General features: G+C 46.5%; 1 protein-coding gene across 1 annotated transcript; it reads left to right on the top strand.

Moving 5' to 3' along the window:
• The first annotated feature begins 809 nt into the window (after nt 1-809).
• Nucleotides 810-11,320, top strand: LOC141963605 (protein C19orf12 homolog). Its single transcript, XM_074913086.1, has 3 exons — nt 810-2,861; nt 8,450-8,619; nt 10,531-11,320. Exons 1-3 carry the CDS (start codon nt 2,776-2,778, stop codon nt 10,794-10,796), a joined length of 522 nt encoding a protein of 173 aa, XP_074769187.1. The 5' UTR covers nt 810-2,775; the 3' UTR covers nt 10,797-11,320.
• Nucleotides 11,321-16,041: the final 4,721 nt, after the last annotated feature.

Here is a 16,041-nt window from a genome sequence, read left to right as displayed (position 1 = left end):
GGTTCTTAGCAAAACACATTGTGTTTAGGACAGAAAAGGAGAGGCTAGACAAAGCTCAAGGGGGGGCGCAGTGCTCCGTTCCTGCGTGGGGCAGCAGGGTCCCGAGCAGCAGTATTGCTGCCGGCAGCGGGTGCTCTGCCCCAGGGTGGTTTGACTGCGCAAGAGGGCACTGCACAAGAGCTCTGCTAAAGCAAAACCTCCGATCTAGCTCCCCTCCTCCTTTTTCTCCACGCTTCCTACAATGGCAAAGGGGGGAGGTTGTGTAACTCCATCCTGGTCGTGAACCTCTCAATGAGAGGTTTATGGAAAACCTGCTTGTGGCTTATTTGCATTTCTGGGCCTTACTGGAAATGAAGTCAAATGCGAACTTCAAAGGGAGTCACTCGGTGTCTGTCAGCGCTCGATACTGCCTCCCCACCTGCCTCGGCTCCTCCAGCTGCCGTCTCGGGACCGCAGCACCGACTGACTGCTGCGTCTGTCCGGAGGTTTTGGGAACAAGGGGGTGGGCAGGAGAGAGGCTCCTTCCCCTACACGTGTGCGGCACTGGGCTTTCTCCTGCCTGTGACACGCGGCGTGAGGCAGGCCCGGCTGTGCGTTGCCCCGCGCTGCTTTCCACCATGGTGTGCAGCCTGTGCCTCCCTGGAGCGCAGCAGCGCTCCTCCCCAGGGGCTCCCCAGAGCATCTCCAGCGCTCGGGTCTGGGAAAAGGCTTTCTGGGAGCTGTTTTGCCATATTGTGTCCAGCACAGAAGTGACAGTAGTGTAACATCTTCTTCCTGCCAACACCCTTCTTAAACATCCATGGCCTGGAGCAGCAAGAGTCAGAAACAGCAGCCTGTACTTTTTGTTACGGACGCATCGCTTTCAAGCTCAGCAGTAGCTGGGAGCATCTGTGCTCCTCTGTTCCTCCTGACAACCCCAAATCCCTGGCTGAGGAACATGAGGAACTGCCTTGCAGCAGTAGTGAGTCGGAAGAGGCCATGGGCTGTGGCAGAGCCAGAACTCCTGTTTGGATAAAAACGGAGAGTTTGAGTAACTGGGAGCAAGACTCTGGCTGAGAAGCTGTCTTGCTTCACCCTGCTGCCTCCGAATGCTTGTGAAGTGCGGAGTCAGCACCAGGCTCTGGAGTTGCTGTGGTGCCTTGGCTGTGCCTTGGGATGGCGGAGCAAACGTCTTTCACTGAGCCTCTTTGATCCTTTCTTTTCAGTCTACTCACAGAGCAAATCTCCCTGTTACCTTTCTTTCAGCTTTTGTGACTGTCTGCTACAGCAGTGCCATCCTCTTCCTCACCCTCCTACTGACTTTGGAGAGCAGAAGAGGATTTTCTCATTTTGATTAATTTAGTGAGCTGAAGTTTATGTTTTGTAGTGAGTCAGGGAAAGCATCTTTCATTTTCAGGCTTAGTTTGTATTTGGAAGATACCACTGCAGTGTGCTGCGCCAAGTACCTCTACAGGGGAGCAACCTCGGCTATTCCTGTTTTCCAAGTGTTAGCTCTTCTTTCTTAACTGCAAGCTGGATTGGTTTGGCTTCCATATCAGCTAGCTGAAGGAAGTGACCTGCATCTTTCTCAAACACTGCCTTCAAAATGGAGAAGCTGGCTAGAAAAAAAAAAAAAAAAAATCTGCACTTAATTTATAAATTAGAAAGACATTGAGTAGGTCTAAAAGTATTTAAACAGCCGGTGTTTCACAGATACTTTGTAATTAAGCAGTGCAGGGAAGAGGGGTATCCTAAGTACCTAGGCAGATAAAGTGCCAATTTTCCTTTAATCCCAGCAGAAGGAGATACATCCCACTGAATATTTACCTGCATTTTTAGGCATCCAAGAGCCTTTTAAAATCAGCCCCTAGATTCCTACAAGTAGTTTACTACATGCCTTGATAAGTACACAAAAGAAGAAAGTAAGCAACACTCTGAAGGTTGTAGGTCTTACAAAACAGTATAAATATGCCCTTTTATGCATTTCAGTGGAATTCAGATTATCTAGCAAATACATGAGTTTCTTGCCATCTCCTAATGTAATTGAAACTCAAAAATTGAATATATGAATAAATGTATAGTCAGAAACTTAATCATATTATTACAATAAATATTTGTAGGTGTAGCAAATCCTCATGGTTGGGAAAGAAGAGTACCAACTACTGAGATAAGAATGGCAACCAGCATGTTTTAATCTTTACACCAATAAATAGAAATGAACATGTCCTTAACAAAATAACTAAAAATTACAAATGCAGAGCAAGGTTAAAACTCGTACATTTAAGCCAAGTTTTACTGACTGCTGAAGTCAGTCATGATTTAAATTGCACAGAGCACCTGCTTTGCTGATTTTAAAAACTAGGCTGGACTCTAAAGGTAGGATTTTCAGAAAGTGGTGATTTAGGAGGACAAAGGCTACTCAGGCCAATACTATGTGTATGGGCCAGTGATGAGATAGTCCTCCTTTGCAGATAGGAATATCCTGATTCCCTGCCCATCCCAGCTATTATTGCAATAGGTAGTGAACTTCTGGCCTCTTTAATCATGAGGTCAGATCTTTGTGCATGCTGTTGTTTGTAAAGTTGTGTTCTTGAGTCCGTCTCAGTTGCTGAGTTCTTTGCATTTTGGTTTTGCTCTAGCCCTGACTTCATCTTCATTTCAAGAAGTTGCCGTACAGACAGAGCTGTTGCGGTACAGTTGAGACAGAAGAATTGTCCTGGGTTATCTCCTGGGCATCTGTGCTTGCACAGACGTTTGCTGTTGTCTTGAAGTTTCAGTCTGAGAACCACACGGATCATGCATTGCTTTCTAGCAGCTGTATGGAGATGGTCACCCCATGCTCTTGCTTATCACCGTGTCCACCAAGGGGAAGTTAGCTCCTGGTAAGAGGATTTAGACCGATGCCTTCATTGCTTGGTAGGTTTGGAATTTGTCCTGTAGGTGATTTTTGTTCTATGTACGTGCACACTGTAGAGAGGTTTGCTGGAGAGTAGGCTCCGTTAACTCAGCAGGAGGTTGTAAGGAGCAGTGAGGACAGCTCAGCGGTGGGCCAGGCTGTGTGGTGCTTGGGATATCTCCTGTGTGGATGTTTGGGAGGTGTAAGTGGGACAGTGAGTCCAAGGGATAAAAGGGCTTTTGCCTGTCTGAAGGCAGAATTCTGTGAAGGGGGAAGTGGCATAATGAGATGGGAATGTTAAATAGGAAAGAGCTGAAATGAGGTTCCCACCACAGGTTAATCTGGGGACCCTCTTTGGTTGTTTGCCTTAATGGGGCTTTCAGTGAGTTGGGTGTGATGTGATCCTTTAAGGAAATGTTTTCATTCTTTCTATGGCATTTTCTTCTTAAGAAGTAATAAACTAGTTCTGAGAGGAATGTACTTTTTAGTTAAAACCCGTTTTTAGTAAGACCCATTGTTCTCTTATACAACAAAGCTAGTTTCTCAGCAACTTCATTTTCCAAAAGTCTCCATATGTTTTTTTCTTGAGGTGCTGAATATTCTCAGTGCCATGTGGAGTCAGTAGGAGCTGTGGGGAATCAACACCTCTGAAAGCCAGGGCCAATTTTGTGGATGTCATTGACATTTCTTTTCCTCCATAAGTGTAAATCCAGTATTTTACATTCCTAGTATTTCTTAACATCTGGGTTGATTCTGTAGAAAATAATTTGTGCTAGAAGCAAGTTGTGCTTTTCTTTACTTGTCAGTTATGCAATTAAAGTTTATAAATATTTCTGGCTGTCCTCTGGTTCTACCTCTGACACATAAAACTTACAACTCCTTTTAATCTGGGGTGGGATCCTTTCTCCCTTGTAGTTCACTGGCATTTTCAACAATGCTTCTCTTCCTATTCTGCTCACTCAGTGATTCTGATCATTGGGTTGATGTCAGCTGCAACTTTCTGCTCCACATTCTTGCAGCTGGTTTCTTACAGACCTTACAGCTCTGTGAGTTGTTAGAGGTTTCTAGCTGCAGAGCTTTACAAGCATGTAGTTTGATTTCCTCAGCCTTTTTCAATCAAGACAAAAAACCACAAAAAATTTTGTGAGTGGAAATTCCCTCTGAGGAATTTTTGAGGGGATTAAAGCAGTAAAATAAATTCCTATGGAAAAAAATACTGTTGCTTGAGGTCCAGTATGTTTCTGCTTTACCTTGAGACTAATACATTATTAGGAATCCCTGTGTTCACTCACCCCACTCTGTACGCCACCAGATAGCAGTGTGGTTCCTGTTTTGTTACAGTCTGGGTTTTTTTCACTCTTAAGCCAATTGCACTTCGACTCTATTTGTGAAAGAGTTTTTTATTTGTTCAGAGAAGCCCCAGAGCAGCTGATCACCTTTGCATGGCTCGAGGTGCCATGTCACTGTAAGGAAATGTCCTAGCATTTATTGGCAGTGTGGTGGATGGAGTAATGCGGATGGCTTCTGTGGACAGCCAGCTTCTACACGCTGCAGGAATGTGATGCAGCAGCTGTGGGTTTCTTTGCTCACAAAACATCATTTCATGTGTATTAGAATTAGATTGGTTTAGGAAATTGTGGGAGACACAGAATCACAGAATCAACTACGTTGGAAAGGACCTTGAAGATCATCTAATCCAACCGTTAACCTCACACTGACCATTCCCAACTACACCAGATCCCTCAGCGCTATGTCGACTTGACTCTTAGACACCGCCAGGGATGGGGACTCCACCACCTCCCTGGGCAGCCCATTCCAACGCCCAACAACCCCTTCTGTAAAGAAATGGTTCCTGACATCTAGTCTTTCCCAGGTGCAACTTGAGGCCGTTCCCTCTTGTCCTAGCTCTTGTTACTTGGTTAAAGAGGCTCATCCCCAGCTCTCTGCACCCTCCTGTCAGGTAGCTGTAGAGGGCAACGAGGTCTCCCCTCAGCCTCCTCTTCTCCAGACTAAACCCCCCCAGTTCCCTCAGCCGCTCCCCGTACGACCTGTGCTCCAGACCCTGCACCAGCTCCATTGCCCTTCTCTGGACACGCTCGAGTCATTCAATGGCCTTTTTGTAGTGAGGGGCCCAAAACTGAACCCAGGAATCTAGGTGCAGCCTCACCAGGGCCGAGTACAGGGGTCAGATCCCTTCCCTGTCCCTGCTGGCCACGCTATTGCTGACACAAGCGAGGATGCCATTCGCCTTCTTGGCCCCCTGGGCACACTGCTGGCTCCTGTTCAGCCGGCTGTCAATCACCCCCCCAGGTCCCTCTCTGACTGGCAGCTCTCCAGCCACTCCTCCCCAAGCCTGTAGCGCTGCTGGGGGTTGTTGTAGCCCAAGGGCAGCCCCCGGCATTTGCCCTTAGTGAAACTCCCCCAGCTGGGCTCAGCACATGGCTCCAGTCTGTCCAGGTCTCTCTGCAGAGCCTCCCTACCCTCGAGCAGATCAACACTCCCACCCAACCTGGTGTCATCTGCAAACTGACTGAGGGTGCACTCGATCCCCTCGTCTAGATCATCAATAAAGATGTTAAACAGGAGTGGCCCCAAAACCGAGCCCTGGGGGACACCACTCGTGACTGGGCGCCAACCAGATTTAACTCCGTTCACCACAACTCTTTGGGCCCGGCCATCCAGCAGTTTTTTACCCGGTGAAGCATGTGCCCCTCCAAGCCATGAGCAGCCAGTTTCTCCAGGAGAATGCTGTGGGAAACGGTGTCAAAGGCCTTGCTAAAGACCATGTAGACAGTGTCCACAGCCTTTCCCTCATGCAATAAGCAGGTCACCCTGTTGTAGAAGGAGATCAGGTTTCTCAAGCAGGACCTGCCTTTCATAAACCCATGCTGACCGGGCCTGAGCATCTGGTTGTCCCGCATGTGTTGTGTGGTGGCACTCAGGATGAGCTGCTCCATCAGCTTCCCGGGCACCAAAGTCAAGCTGACAGGCCTGTAATTTCCCAGATCATCCTTCCAACCCTTCTTACATATGGGCGTCACATTGGCCAATTCCCAATCTGTCGGGACCTCCCCGGTCAGCCAGGACTGCTGGTAAATGATAAAGTCGCCTGGCAAGCACCCAGCCAGCTCCTTCAGCACCCTTGGGTGTATCCCATCTGGTCCCATGGACTTGTGTGTGTCTGTGTGATGCAGTAGGTCACTGACTGTCTCCTCCTGAAATGTGGAGGGGTCGTTCTCCCAGTCTCTGTCTCCTGACTGAGGAGGCTGGATTCCCTCCGTACAACTGGTCTTGCTAGTAAAGACTGAGGCAAAGAAGGCATTAAGCACCCCAGCCTTTCCCTCATCACTTGTTACCATGTTTCCTCCTGTGTCTAGAAGGGGATGGAGACTCTCCCTGGACTTTCTTTTGCTACTGACATACTTATAGAAACATTTCTTGTAGTCCTTGATTGCTGAAGCTAAATTAATTTCCAGCTGGGCTTTAGCCCTCCTGATTTCCACCCTGCATAGCCTCACAGCCTCTTTGTAGTCACTGTGAGTGGCTAGCCCCTTCTTCCAAAGGCTGTAAACTCTCCTTTTCTCCCTGAGTTGCAGCCAAAGCTCCCTGTTCACCCAGCGTGGTCTTCTCTGGTGTCGGCTTCTCTTAGAGCACCGGGGGACCACCTGCTCCTGAGCCATTAACACTTCCTTCTTAAAGAGCGCCCAGCCTTCCTGGGCCCCTATACCCTTCAGGAGAGTCTCCCAGGGGATCCTTTCAAGCAGGTGCCTAAACAAGACAAAGTCAGCCCTTCTGAAGTCCAGGATGTCAGTCCTGCCTAGCTCTCTCCTGGCCTCTCTAAGAATAGAGAACACTATTATTTCATGATTGCTGTGCCCTAGTCAGCCTCCAACTGCCACTTCATCCACCAGCCCTTCCCTGTTCACAAAGAGGAGATCCAGCAGGGCACCTTCACTGGTTGGTCCTCTCACCAGCTCCATCAGGAAGTTGTCTCCCACACATTCCAGGAATCTCCAGGACTGGTCCCTTTCTGCTGTATTGTATTTCCAGCAGATATCTGGGAAGTTAAAGGCATCCTCAAGAACAAGGGCAAGCGATCGTGAGATTTCACCTAAGTGCCTATAAAATATCTCGTCCATCTCTCTGTCCTGGTTGGGTGGCCTATAGTAGACTCCTACTACAACATCTGCCCTGTTGGCCTTCCCCCTGATTCTAACACAAAGACACTCCACCCTGTCATCACTACACTTGTACTTGAAGCAATCATAACAATCCCTAACATACAGCACCACCCCACCACCTCTCGTTCCTTGTCTGTCCCTCCTAAAGAGCTCGTAGCCATCAACTGGCACACTCCAGTTATGGGAGACATCCCACCATGTTTCTGTAATAGCAACGACATCACAATTTTCCTGTTTCATCATGGCTTCAAGCTCCTCCTGTTTGTTACCCATGCTGTGTGCATTGGTATACATGCACACCAGATGGGCCGATATTTTGCCCCCTTCCCTCTTCAAATCTAGTTTAAAGCTCTGTCAATGAGCCCAGCTAGCTCCTGCCCCAAGATTCTCTGTCACCTCTGGGACAGGTGCATTCCAGCTAATACCAAAAGGTCTGGTGCCCTGTATACCAAACCATGATTGAAAAATCCAAAGCTCTGACAGTAACACCAATCTTGGAGCCACCCATTCATCTGCTGAATTCTCCTGTAATCTTCCTTATCCATCCCCGCAACCAAAAAGATGGAGGAGAACACAATTTGTGCCCCCGACCCCTTAATCAGTTTTTCCAAGGACCTGAAATCTCTCTTCATTGCTTTAGGCCTTCTCCTGGTGATATCATCACTACCTACCTGAAAAACCAGGAGAGGGTATTAGTCCTTGGGTCTCACTAGAGTGGGGAGTTTTGCTGTGAGGTCCTTGATGCAAGTCAGTCAGTTTGACTGCGGGAAAGCAGATTGTGTTACTCTCAGTGAGAGCCGTGTTGTGTTGTCAAGTCTCCAACTTGTGTTTTCCCATCCATGCTGCAGAGTCTTCACACTGAAGAGCTTTTCATGAGACATTCACTGGAATTAGCCCAAAGAGAAGCAGCACTCAGGCAGTTAGGTTAGTCCCAGTTCATGCTAAGGATGTGCAGGACCAGCACGAATCACTTCACGTCCGTCTCACTGAGGGGAGGAACTAAGTCCTATAGCACTTAAGTCTTCTTGGTGCTGGGGTGACATCATCTGCTAGTTGCAGTAGAGTGAGGGTCTGATTTGTCTTTTCCCTGAGCTGTGCACAATGCTGACAGACATGGAATTGCTCAAGGCAAAGTCAATGGACAGTAGAATTAGATAGAAACTTATTACTGTTACTTGTCCATGTTCAGTCTACTGAATTTGATATAAAAATAGATTTTTCTAGTCTACTCTGTGTTTTCATTTAGAGATTCATTAACCTGGAAAATGGGTGTGGATTTCCCAGAAATGAAAGTGAAATCTCATACATCTCTGCTCTTAGTTTCACAGACTCCTGAACGCTGTGTTAGTCCCTGTTGCAACAACCAAAAGATAAATTAAAAATTCTTTTTCAGGATCATCAAGATGCCCATCAAAGCTGATGATGTGATTCAACTATTGTGCCACCTCTCTCAGGTGAAGGGGATGAAAGCTGCTGTCAAACACTCTGCCCAAGGAGCACTGCTGGCAGGTGCAACAGCACTTCTTGGGGGTCTGGTGGGAGGTCCACCTGGAATCGCTGTAGGTAAGTGTGTTTTGCTTTAGGAACGAGAAGTGTGGTTAATTCTCTGAGTGAAGAAATGAGGAAGTCTGCGTAGTAGGTACGGGTTGAAGGAAGGGGGCATGCAGTGCTGAGATTTCATGTAACTGGGCTTTAACAAGATGCTGTTTTGCATGTGAGCTTATTAGAAACGAGCAGTGAGTCAGGAAAGCGTGTGTCAGTGTTTCCTCCTAGGGTGACAGTGACCTTCCTGACTTGGACCCCTGTGTGGCAAGCTGGAAGCCATCCAGAGGTCTGAGGCTGAGATGGTGGTGCCTCTGAAACCCTTTGAACAAGCCGTTAACCAGTCATTTGCTTTTGGTGGGTAGAGCCCTGGTTCCCCTCCTCAGAGGTATGCCAGTGTCCACACAGGGTGTGGGACGAATCAGAGAGCAAACTACCAGGCTCTGCGCTCGTTAGAGCGGGCTCTGCTCCAGTGCTGCGGGGGGGAGTGAGGAGGAGAGGGGTGAGGCAGGGGCCAAGGAGCGCAAAAGGTGATGGTAGCAGTCAGGGAGGAGGTTGGTACCTGGTGGCACAGAAGAAAGGAAACTGGGGTGTAAAGCGAGGGTGTGTAAGTGTTTTTGGTCAGCCTTAGCAAGGGACAGGGTCATCTTCCCAAAGGTCTTGTTAAAAATGATGTTTATTTCTGTTTTTTAAAAGTATCTGCTATTCACTCCTGATAAACTTGGTTTTTTTCCTCTGGAATTCATTATTCCATGTCTCTTTGCTTTTTATCCATGTATGGAGAATTACAGGAAGGCCAGAGACTCGTACGAAAGAGCTGTCTCTCCTCTGTGTTTTCTGCATTACAAGTTGTCTAGTTCGAAAGCTGCCTTGTCACTGAAGTCGTGTGGGCCTTGGTCCTTGAGTGCTGCTTACTCCTGAGAGCTTACTGGTATTGGAGTGTGCCTGCGTGAGGGTTAGCAAGGCTGAGTTATAAAAAGAACTAAATAATACGTGAGGAGTGACAACAGAAAATGCAAAACGAGGCTGTGTTTTTACTCCTGTTACAAGTACAGAACTGAATAGCCAGAAATAATATTTTGACAAACTGAATTTTGGAGGCAGGGTCTGCTCTGATGCCACCCCTCTGTCGTGAGGGTTCTCCCTCCTTCCACCAGGATGTCTGTGTCCCCTGGCCACAGTGCCAGTCCTGTGAACTGGTGTGGGAGAGCACGGTCTTGCAAGTTAGACTGGTAATGCTGTGAAAGAGAACAGCTGTGTAGGAGCTAATGCTGGTTTCTCAGCAGCACCCACAGTCACATCAGCTGTAGAGGATCCCACTGCTGTTACCCTGATGACCAGAAACCACTCTCCTTACCTGAACATTTCTTGGCTAGCTGGGGTAGGTGTTTTGAGTGAGGTGTTGATTTGGGAGATGAAAGCAAGGAATGTGTCTAACCTCTGGAAGCTGATGGGTTTGGTGACTGTGAGCACTTTCTGAGAGGTGGACTTTGTGGGAGTGGAGGCAGCAATGTGTGGCTCTACAGAAGCAGAAAGCTTGGATGGGTCTGGGAATCTCTCCTAAGAGATTGTGTGCTCATGGCACTGATGAGGCAACTGTTGGTCTGGTGTTTTCCCTGGGCGTGGTTTCATCTAGTAGTAGACTTTACCTGAAGCAGGGCCCTGAGGAGTGTTGCTTTGTTTCTGATTCCTAGCTTGAAGCTATTATCTTTGATTGTGTAAAGAGTTCCTTTGTGTTTGCTGTGGGTGAAAAAAGCTTTAAAAAATACTTCTTGGTGCATTGAACATGGTGTATAAACCTGGTTAAATTAGACACATATGCAACTCTGCCTTGATTTCTAATAAAGGTGGCAACATTGCTGATGAAGGCTGTGGGTAGAATTCCAGGTTTTAACATGAACTGGTCAAGAGTGACATCTCTCTCTTTTCTAGGAGGAGCATTTGGTGGATTGCTGGGTGCCTGGATGACTGCTGGACAGTTCAGGCCGGTCCCTGAGATTTTATTGGAATTGCCTCCTGCTGAGAAGAAGAAGCTCTGTGATGAAGCCATGTGTATTCTCAGTCACTTAGACTGGACTGATATTGCTCGCCTGACTGCTCATGTAATGAGAAATGCTCATCTCAAAGAGAAGTTGGAAGCATTGCTGAAAAGTTTCCTCTCTGAAGTGCTAGGAGCAAAGGTTCAGTATAGACGATAAATCTTTCCAGAGCAGGTTTTTTTTATTATTATTATTTTTCTCTGAAAATTGTGATTCTTCAATGTAGCAATTATTAGTTATCAGTACTAATTATGAATGTAGGCAGATCTCTGTATTATTTTCAGTTTGGGGGCTTGGTTTTGTTGTTTGTTTTTTTTTTTTCTTTTTGTTAAGGATTACTGCAATTACTGTCATAAGGATTACTGTATTACCTGACATTGTCTTGCAATGTAATTTTGAAATACTCTGCACTAGGACTGAATTCAAAATCACTGAAGGGAATCATGCTTCTCTTACACCAATATATCCCTAGATAAAATTTTCAAAGTCTTTGTATTGAATCCTGTTTGTGCACGTGCTTTCACTTTCTCTGTAAATATCATCTAGGAGTCAAAGTAGTCGGGGCATTTTGAAGACTTTTCCTACTGTCTGTTTCAGTCATCTTACTACAACATATTCTGAATCAAAGTATATATATGTAAAACACCAGACATACGCACAAACAGCATGGAAACATCTGGCTATCGAGTGAAATGATATAGAGATCCACACTCGTAAAGGCAAATGTGCTCAGGCAAACACATGGAGAGGTGAAGAAGTGGGTGGAAGAGGCTAGCCTACAGTTAAAATTTGTCCCTTCTCAAGTCTGGAGCAAATACTAGCAGTGCATTGGTATTTCTCAACAGGTGGTAACTGAGATTCAAGAAACAGTGGACAGAAGTGGCTTTGTGGTCAGAGGGTCATCAAACTTTGAGAAGTCTGAGCCTGAGAGATGTCCCAGCTCAGGGGAGACGCTGGTCAGAGCCCACTGCGATCCAGGAGAGCTCAAAGGGTCTTGCTTAGAATCGCTCTTTATAGTTCTGAGATAATTGGCTCTTGGCAGGTACTTTGCCGTCTCAGTCCAACGCAGACGATGGAACATTCTGGTACTTTCTACCAGATGTGCAAGCCCAGAACTCGCTAGATCTTGGAGTTTTGGTATCACCCCCGTTGGGCCACAACCCAAGTTGGATGTAGTAAGTTGTCAGGAGATACGGACCCTTACTGTTGTTGTTAAGCGATAAGAGGGGGGGGAGCAGGAACCAAGTGTGCTAAGGGAGTGCCTTAACACTCTGGTCCACTGCCTTTGTCGTTGTCCTCAAGTGCTTGGAGAGGAGGGGGTAGAAACCAAGTGGGCTAAGAGGGCGCCTTAGCGCTCTGGTCTACTGCCTTTCCTGATCCGTGTGACCTGACATGTCGTCCGTTTCCCAGCGATAGGGAAGATAGGCCTGGGGAGCGTTAAGGAGTGCCTTAGTGCTCTGGTTCTCTGCCTTTGCCTATTCACCCTGGGCTGCCATGTGAGGCGGGCGGAATATTGCACTGAGCACCGAGCAGCCCAGGAGGTGTGGGACGGGGCTGCACCACCACACTCTGCCATAGTTTCATAATGTGAAGCCAGACGTCAGTGTCTGTTCAGTTTTTAACAATCTTTCAGCCTTCACTGTCGTGCGAAGGGGGCTGGTGTCATATGGGTACCAGTAGAAGTTTGGTCCAAGTAGCTGGGAGTTCTGCATGGGCCAGTCCAGCTTATGTTCAGCCCTGCTGCCCCTGAGCTCCCGAGAAGCTTTAGGCTCCGTGCCACAGAGCAGCATGCTCTTAGTTGGTGTAACAAATTTCCCTTCCATAGGTTTTCAGACGACCGAAGTAGAACCAGGAAGAAATGCATCGAATTGTGTTTGTTCTCTGCATCATTACTGAAGAGGTTTGGTACTCGTGGAACTTGCTGGCAGGTGGCAGGTGCCTCTTTTCAAAGTGCTAGCAATAGGATTGCAGTCTGGTCTGAAACACGTTTCACTGCTGGCAATGGAAGAAGAAGAGAATCCAGCTCAAGTGTTCATCTCAAGTGAGTTTGGACGTACGAGAACTGGGAAATAACCACTTCTGGTTGTGGAGATCCTGATACGTAACTACCGAGGGAGAATGAGCGTGGCACCCCACCGTGGTTCTGTTGTTTTTTTCAGTGGGTCATGACAGTTCATACGGTTGAATGCTGCAGAAGGATCAAGTTGCACTGTCTCGGGCCTGCCCCACTGCCCTGTTTGTCAGCAGCGTCTGCAGCAGCAGCAGTGGGTACCCATGCTTTCTGTGGGCCTCTACAGAAATGATTGGGCTTAGATAGTCAGCAGCAGCAGGAAGTGAACGAGGTGGGAAAGGTTTTGTCTTGCAGACATCATTCTTGGGGCAGGTACCTGCCACATGCTGTTGTCCCTCAAGCAGATTTCCTTAGACAGTGTGCAAAAGCCAGTGTTACACACCAAGCCACAATCGCATTTTATTCTGTATTTGCACAGATGGGTGCTAGGTGGTAATGCCAGAAAGCGAGCAGACCACACAAACTACATGGATACACATTTACTGTAACGACCATTGTTTAGTTTCTTATCACGTCCCTCGTTTGTGAGTTACATTTAAATTATCCTCACTTGCGGTGTTAATTAGCATGCATGCTCTCTACAGGCATGGCAGGGGAAAGTGTTTCTGGTCTTGCATTGAGTCGGTGGTTGTGATCTTCCTCTGCCATCTTTACCTTTCCCCCATTTGCCACCGATTTCGCTTCATGCTTCCCAGGCAGTCATCCAGCCTTTGGTGCACTATGAGGCAATATGTTCCTCTCTTATCAATCTTTTAGCTCCAGTTCAGGGACATAGTTGTTAGCCCGTCACACATTGTTTATACAAAGTATCAGGCTTACACGATAGAGACGGTGACTAGTGGTCCTTGTACTTGATGAGAAACATATATGGGCTACAATTCCCCTCTTTGAGACTACCTAGAGAACTTAAATTCTTCTAGATAAGTCTCATCTTTTCCACGGTTTGTTCACCCATACTTAAGCAACATCTCCATGTACATTGGATGAGTACATAAAGGCATACAAACACAATTAGTGCTGTAACTAAAATTCCCAAGTTTCCCTACCCATAGACTCAAATCAGGAAACCAGGAAGTTAAGCATTTGAATGTTTCTTCAGATCCATAAGGATCCATAGGGAGTATTATCCTTTTGTATCTCATGAAGGATTTTAGCCTGTTTCCAAATTTCATTTAAATCAGTAGAAATCCTTCCACTTTGATGTACATATACACAGCAGCTCGTATTTGAAACTGTGCATACTCCTTGAGAGATCAGCATCATATCAAGAGCCATCCTATTTTGTAAAGCAGTTTTAGCTAACTCAGACACTTCTTGCAGGGCCTTTATAGCATTTCAAGTCTCATTCCCAATTTTCTCATTTGCAGGCAAAATATTTACTATGGCTTTTCCAGTTCACTGACTCCAGCCATGGTATAAACCATCTGGCAAAAGAATGAAAAGCTGTTGGTCATTCTGTAAGAGGACTGCCTCCTTTTGTCTCTTTAGAAACAATCTTAGCCAAATATCGTTTCCTCCACTAAACTTGTCCATGATTTTTATATTTGGAACAATTGCACCTAAAGTGCATATTCCCATCTAGTTCCCCGGTAAAACTTTTCTGGCTTGTGTGCCGCATATCCAGAACCTTCTGGAACCAGCCAGACAATACTGGGCAAGACAACATCTCTTCTTTTTGCTATTGTTATCGTACAATTACAGCTAGGGTGATCTCCCCCAGAAGTGCTGTTTTCCAACAAGCAGTTTATCCTATCTATCCCTTTTGGGGGGGAACATCTCTGAAAACATAATTTGTAACTCTCACATGGAGAGTTTTCTACTTCCCATTCCCAAGATTCTAACATATCTACTTTAAAAGAAGTATTACTCCACAGATTTTGCCAAGGAATCCCCTTTTGGCTGTGTTCTGGAAAATGAGTAGAAACCCAACAGTCAGATTGGTTTGCAATTGTAACTGTCCTCTCAATCAGTCTGAAATATAAATTCCAATCCCACTATTTCCTGATTACTCTTGAGTCAGAAAAATTATCATACAATACTGTATCACCCAAATCCTGCTTTGTTCTTGATAGACATTTCTGAGCATATGTCACAAAAGGAATCAATGGCATGAATAGTATACAAAACAGAGAAACCAGTCCTTGAATACAGTTTAAATCAGAATATGACTTAATGGATTCCCAGCTGCAGTTCATTGTATTCTCGAAATCTTCAGCTTCAAAGGTTGGATTTCCTCAGAAATCCACTCTTCCTTTGGACCCTCCTTCACTCTGGTGTAGTGTATCCAAGAGTCTACCCCTTCTAGTTTAACAGTGTGTGGCAGGTGCACCTGCCCAATGAAAATAGGGCTTCTTGGCTGCTGAAGTGTAGCACCTTCCGATGTCCCCTGTTCTCAGGGCTTCACGGTAGTTGGGGCCTTTGGCCAATGGGAGCTGCTGTTGACTCCAGGTCAGATTGGGCCTGGGTAGCAATGGAGTCCCCTGGGGGGGCCATTTGGAGCTCGTCCCCTGGAGCCGCGTGCTGCGGTCAAGGACTCTGCCCTTGGGTCAGGACGCTGCCCAAGGAAACTCCTTGAGGTGCTTTGGGTCAGGACGCTGCCCTGAGAAGTTCCTCAATGTTGAGAGCCCTCGCTTTTTAGGTGAGTGATAGAGCATTTTGGGTTGTTGTTAAATCCCAGGAAGCGGTGCTTTTGTCTGGGTTTTGGGCTGTTGTTAAACCCTCGGAAGTTGTTCTGTTCCCCTCTGATGGATGTTCAAACCTGTAATTGAATAGTTGTGGAGGGCTAGTTAATTGTGTTGACGATACATTTTTAATTTTTGGTGTTTTTTTGTTTATGTGAGCGCCTCCATAACACAGCGGTAGAGGTAACCAACAGTACCAGGTAAGGCCCTTTCCACTGTTCCTTTAGGGGTTCATCCTTCCAACTGCAGATACAGACTCAATCGCCAGGATGAAAGTCATGTACTGGAGTGTCTAAAAGTACAGGTGATCTCTGGTTTAGGCACCTGTGAAGGGAGGAGAGAACACATACCAAAGAGAACATATGTCCAGCTAGTAAATGGCCTCCTGTTACACGCATTTAACTATCTTTACCAGTTATTTACTGGGTATGGATTACTGAACAGTGTTTCAAAAGGACTTACACCTTCTCTGACTCCGGGGGTAATCTGAATTTTCATTAACGCTATTGACAACACATCTATCCATTTCCTCTGACTTTCGTGAGACAATTTCAAATCTGCCTTTTCACTGTTTGATTCATGCTTTCCACCTTTCCACTCGACTGAGTCTGCCAGGGAGTATGCAAATCCCATTTAATTTGTAGGAATTTTG

The sequence above is a fragment of the Athene noctua genome, chromosome 9 (assembly GCF_965140245.1).
Source record: "Athene noctua chromosome 9, bAthNoc1.hap1.1, whole genome shotgun sequence".
Taxonomy (NCBI): Eukaryota; Metazoa; Chordata; class Aves; order Strigiformes; family Strigidae; genus Athene; species Athene noctua.
Note: the sequence above shows the minus strand (reverse complement) of the source record. Positions and strands in the feature narration are given on the sequence as shown.